Source organism: Geospiza fortis, unplaced genomic scaffold (genome assembly GCF_000277835.1).
Source record: "Geospiza fortis unplaced genomic scaffold, GeoFor_1.0 scaffold195, whole genome shotgun sequence".
Taxonomy (NCBI): Eukaryota; Metazoa; Chordata; class Aves; order Passeriformes; family Thraupidae; genus Geospiza; species Geospiza fortis.
Genome location: NW_005054324.1, coordinates 7,077,095 through 7,083,103, shown reverse-complemented (window position 1 = coordinate 7,083,103; position 6,009 = coordinate 7,077,095). Strand labels below are relative to the sequence as shown.

The 6,009-nt window shown below is 43.6% G+C and overlaps 1 protein-coding gene across 1 annotated transcript in view; it reads right to left on the bottom strand.

Annotated features, from left to right (window-relative positions):
• Positions 1 to 2,350: 2,350 nt before the first annotated feature.
• PIM3 (Pim-3 proto-oncogene, serine/threonine kinase) overlaps positions 2,351 to 6,009 on the bottom strand; it is a 4,583-nt gene continuing 924 nt past the window's right edge. Inside the window, exons 3-5 of the mRNA XM_005420924.2 lie at positions 5,540 to 5,944; positions 4,094 to 4,270; positions 2,351 to 3,941 (exon numbers count right to left, since the gene is read on the bottom strand). Coding sequence (XP_005420981.1) covers positions 3,757 to 3,941; positions 4,094 to 4,270; positions 5,540 to 5,944 — 767 coding nt within the window. The 3' untranslated portion in view covers positions 2,351 to 3,756. The remainder of the gene's footprint in view (positions 3,942 to 4,093; positions 4,271 to 5,539; positions 5,945 to 6,009) is intronic.

The following is a 6,009-nucleotide window of genomic DNA, read 5'->3' as shown; positions in this document are numbered from 1 at the left end:
TATGCTTATGCACTTAGGGAAATGAGCTTTACTCAGGATATGAATTACACAAAACACTACATTGTTAAAGATATTTCAATATTAGAATTTATTTAAAATATCTATTATGAAGCCAGTAGCATACATACATGCATAGGTATGAGTATTGTTAAATCAATTTTTCAAGGTTAAAACAGGCCCTGATTTAAACTATAGTGTTTTGAATGACCTGCTGAATTTTATTTTTCAAGCTTTGTGCTGTGGAAAACCAACCTAGTGGGGAGAGATTATGAAGAGGAGGATCCCAGAGAAATAACATTTAATGGTATTAATACCAGATAGAAGCACAGGAGAAACCAAGAGCTGTCACTGACTTGCTCATTTTGGCAGAAACACTCAGCTAATGGAACTGTATTAACACATCATTTTCCAACTTTCAACTGTAATGAAAAGCTATTTTTACAAATCATTACTTTCAGTATACGGTGTTTCAGCCACATGGCTTCTATTAGTGTACAGGGGAGTTTCACAACCAAAGCTGCCTGTGCAGCACTGAAAGTGCACCTTTTATGTTGAGCTAATCCCAGAGGGGAGTCAGCACTCGTGCCCGTGTCCTTTTGACCTTTATCCTTTTAATGCATTTTGCCTCAGTAGCAAAAGGTGAAAACCTAGTTTTTATGTCTCAAAACAGAGCGTTTCAACTCTGATTCTCAGTGAAGCTAAGGAAAGTAACATCAGCTCTTGTGGAAATGTTGAAAGTCCCTGGCTCAGCAATCAACAATAGCTTTACAAATGTGTTTTTAGAATCTCTTTTCTGGTAGCCCTTTGAAGCTCACCCATACAGCCCTGCTGCCATCCCTCTGAACAGCTGTGAACATGTGAAGTCACTGGAGTGGAAGATGTTAATTACTGTCAGCTACTGGAATTTCTCCAGGGACCTCTTGTGGTTAGAAACATGTTTCCCTAAAGAAGTGGCCTAGGTGCTGGGATCATCTCTCCTGCAGCATACCTGAATCCTCCCTTCTTAAACAAAAGGAATTTCTCATTCCAAAGCAAAACTCTTAAATATTCACTTTAAAGTGTTCTTCTCACATGACACTGTGATTTTTCTAAGCAATCTTAACTGTAGAATCTTTTATTTCTGTGAATAGAATTCCAACAATAGGGAACCTAGTTTAGCATATATACAAATTTTCATTAAAAAATGGGGAAACAAGTCTAAAATAAAAAAGGAACAAAATCAGAAAACATAGAAAATAAATTGATGGACAGAAGTGTGGTTAGGGCTTTTTTTCCCCAACTAGAGTAATTTGACCTTCCTTTTCATGGCCAAGAAAAGGCTACACACCTTCCCTCTGTGTCATCAGAAAAGGGCACAGACTAAAAATGGTCTTTTTTCTTCAGATTTACCTCCTGCTATTTATTGGCATTTTGAGTCTGAACTAGTTAGCATCAGGAGCTTGATGTGATGCCAGTGAGCTATTACCCACAGGGAACCAAAATAATAGCAGATGAGCTGGCAGAAAGATCCCCAGAAAGGGAAATAACATGAAACTAAGATTCTAAGCCTAGCCCTTTACTGTGACAACTACAAAGCTCCTTTAATGACTGAACACATCCTTAAATATACCTCGTAGATCCCTCTGCAGTAGTTAAACCTTGTAATCACTACCACCCCCGCAACAAGACCAAGTCAGGTAAGTCTCTGGCTACAGAGAAACGAGGATGAAATCGTTAATCTGCAGGACTTGACTCCTAAGGTGTGTGAAGATAAATGCTGAGGACATTTCTCTTGTCCTTTGCTGTAGGTGAGAATGGCACATGCTCCATCAAGTGACGGACACACCAGTCTTGGATAATCTAAGGGAGTTAAGGAAAACAATCACCCTGATCCCCAAGAATGCTGTCCCTTTACCAGAAGTCCTCACCCAGCCCGAGAAGGAAGGTGTAAATGGGAAGAAGGAAACTGAATGTAATGGAAAGTAAACATATCACCTGTGAAAATAGTAACCACCAACAGCTACAGAACCCCTTCCTTGTTATACTTAAAGACACTGTACACTGATATTCAGTGTTTACAGAGGTAAAAGTCCCACAATTACAGGGCCAATTCCCTTTTATGTAGGCCATTAGTGCTGTTGTATTGTACTCCTTCCTCAGTCCAACATCAAACGCGATTGAGGAGCAGATAGAGCTCAGGTGAGGGATTGCTTAATTCTTTCAAAATGGTCACTGCTTAGTGGCCTAGACCTTCTCCTAACTCTGGCTCAGCTGCTGCAGGCCTTAACAAGGCTTGAGATGGTAACAGAATGTGTTTCCCAGCTCATCACAAGTAATAATGAAGGTAAAAGTAAGTACACAAACACAGAACTGTTATATACAAAAAGTTTAATTGAAATACCTGTATAAAAAATATGATCTCCATACATTTCACACCGTTAAACAGAAGAAAAAAATCCAAATCCAAGCTGCATAAATGCAACCAGATCACAGAAACACAGCTATTAAAATAAATTAAGGTTTATGACTCTGCCACTCTACCTTCCAGAGCCAATGCACGGAGACTGTACAATGTCAATAATTTAAAACCCTTCCAAACAGCATTACTTTACACTTCTGGTACAATACCAGACAAAAGGCATACTGACTAACTTTAAAAAGTCATTCTATTTCCCTTAAATTAGACTTTGTACAACAATTTCCCATCGTCCAACAAAAAACTGGTAAGGTCAGAAAATTTTTTTATTTTTATTTTTTTGTAACCAAAAGTTGACAGGAATGCAGAAAAAAAAGTGCCATGGGCAAACCACTAAAATTCCCATGGGGAGAAGGAGGGGAAAGCACAGTGTTGAATAACTCTAACCAAATAAATTAACCAAATAAATAGCCACAGTTGAAAACTGTGGGAGGTCTTCTAAAATCCAAACAATAAATAACTGTATAGTACACGGGAAAAACCAAGTTTACATAAACACATTATACAGGTATGGAAAAAAAAAGTAGAAGTCCTTGAATATTGCATTGATTGTGCATTCAACATGCCCATACATACTTTAAGACTCGCAGGGTGACAAAAGGCCGGGGGGAGTTGAGAAAGGGGCTTCTCATGCCCAATGGTAGAGATGATAAAAGGAAACATGAATAAATGTTTCTGATAAAGAAGCCGATATACCTGTTCATATTTCTGTGCAGGCTATAGGAAATATTTTGAGCAGCAGAGGTGGGTTGGATTTGTAAAGGGCAGGGGGGACAGGAGTGAAATGTCTGTGTTCAAGTATTCCATCACCAGTGGATGGGACTACTTCATTCAATCACCGAACAGGTTCTCCAATGCATCATAGGAGCTGCTTCCCCCAGCACTGAGTCTAAAGGGAGCAAATTCCTATAATGAACTGGATCTTCTTTGGACATAGACAGCTCAAAAAAGAAAGTCCCACTGAAGCAGCTTTCAAAAAGGCACTCAAAAGCAAATAAAATCTAGTCCAGGCTCTATGAGAGCAAAAAAGTTTACCATGTATTCAAGAGGTCACTGCTTTCTTAATAAGGTCAGTCTTTGACTAAGTACTGGCCTGCAACTCCCAAACATCAGCGTTTCCAAAGGAAATCTCTCATTCCAAAGCAGAAACCAGCAAAGGGGGAAAACAAAATCAAGTCCCTCAGACAAAGATTCAACTACAGAATAATGAATGCATTTTTCTAGCCCCTCCTATGTATTGGCAGCAGCACTGTGGTCTTTCTGCTTGAAGCTCCCCCTCCCAGTGCGAGGTCCTTAGTAATTCACAGACTCTCATTACTTGAACTTGTACTAGATACATCAGTATCAAGGGTCCGTAGCCTTATGTCACAGTCCTCAGACTTCACTACTTCAGATTTGTGCATCCATTGATGGTCAAAAATCTGCTCAAGTGTTGGTCTGTCTGAAGGCCTCAGTGAAAGGCACCATTTGATCAGCTGTTGACATTCTGTAACAAAAAAGAAAACCATATTAGACTAAAAAAGTAAAAAAAAAGACAATCCTCAGTAACAAAAATCCACCCACACAAGCTCATGTGTACAAGACCATTAAAAAAAAACCCAAAACAAAAAAAATCCATTTGACTTCTGCAGAACTTACCAGGTGAAATTCTTCTCCTGAAGTATAATCGCCCCCTCAAGATTTCTTCATCTTGCTCAAAAGGGATGTCTCCACAAACCATGTCATATAACAGAACTCCCAGAGACCATACTGTTGCTGACCGCCCATGGTATCTGTGGTATCTGATCCACTCTGGAGGGCTGTATACTCTCGTTCCTGAAAGAAAAAAAACGAACAACACAATTAGAGTAAAGGTTTAAAGTGTTTCCCCATTATTCAGCTCCTTCTGGCAGAGCTAAATTAAATTTAAAAAACTTGACATTTAGGAATTTTAAAAAACAAAAAAAAAAAAAAAAACCCAACACCAAACCCAGAAAACTAAACAGCTTTAAATTTTTCACAAGCCAAAGCCATTAGCAGTGTAAAAACAGGTCATCTGCAGGGTTACACCATCAACAGACTTGGCCCATCCGGTTGTTCTATTTTGTTGCAAGGAATAACACAGCCCCATCAGCTGACTGTTTACTGAGGCAAGCTCCCTTTCACTGACCACGTGGCGTCTGCAGCATCACACCAAAAATAGACACAAAAGGACAAAGGGGGCTGGCAGGGAGGAGGAGAGGGCGACAAGAAGGTGAAACTCAGGTCTGCCCGCATTACACGGGGCTAATCTGCTTTATCCAATTCCACAGGGCAGTAAACAAAATAGGGCCGCTTACGATTTCTATGTTTTAAGGCCTCCCCCGGGGCTTCTATGCGGCAGTTTTTCCCAACTCGCCCCCCTGCTCCTCCTCCCTCCAGTGTCCGAGGGCTCCTTGGATACCAAACAAAACGGGGAATTCGTGATGCGAGGGTCACGTGCGGCAGGGCTTCGGGTTTCACAACAAACAGATGTGAGTGCGGCAGCTGGGGCGGGGGGAGCGAGACCCCGGTGTTACATCAGTCGTACACCAAGGACTGGGGGAAACGCTCCCTCTGGTCACATGCTGGCTTATGTTCAGCTTTCCCACCTCTAAAGCATCGACCCCAGCCGCTGTAGCAAGTCATTTCGAGGGAGTGCATTTGTCCCCATCGCTTTAAAATCTGCAATGCGGGATTTCCAGGACACTGGCAGAATGGGAGCGGGGGAGGTACCACTCCGAGTTAAAAAAAACCACCGCATATAAAAACTGCATATCCACACATGGAAACAACCGACACTGGCAAAACCTCCATGTAAACAGATCGCCCTCTAGGAAAAAAACCCAGCTTTTTCCAAGACAGGGAAACATAAACTGCTGCGTCACTGCCTGGAATCGCTTCTTTCCTACGCAACTGAACACCCCTAAGCGGCTTCGGGTCCGCAGGTTTCCATTACCGATAGACCTGATATGAACCCCCGCAGCAGGGGCTCTGCTTGCTGTGACTGGTCACTGGAAAGGGACTAGGTGGCAGCTCTGGGGAGGGCATCACCCCGGGAGGGGCACGGGAAGGGTGGGCACGTACCGTCGAAATCGGTATAGACTGTATCCTTGAGGAGGGCCCCTGAGCCAAAATCAATGAGCTTCAACTCGCCCGTGCGGAGGTCAACCAGAAGGTTCTCGTCCTTGATGTCCCGGTGCACCACGCCGCAGCCGTAGCAGTGGCGCACCGCCTCCAGCACCTGCCGGAAGAACCCGCGGGCCGTCTCCTCGTCCAGGGCACCCTTCTCCGTGATGAAGTCGAACAGGTCCTTCACCAGCTCGGGCCGCTCCATGATGATCAGGTACCCGTCGGGCCGCTCGTACCAGTCTAGCAGCTTGATGACCCCTCTGAAGCCGGAGCCCACCTTCTTGAGAAGGACGATCTCCAGGGGCACCATGATGCCGCTCTGGGCAGAAAAAGGGCCGCGGGTTAGCGGGGGGATGGCGCGGCCCGGGGCACCCCCTCGCTGAGGGGAGGGAGGAGGGGAGGGCGTGCAGGGCGGGGAGGAGGGC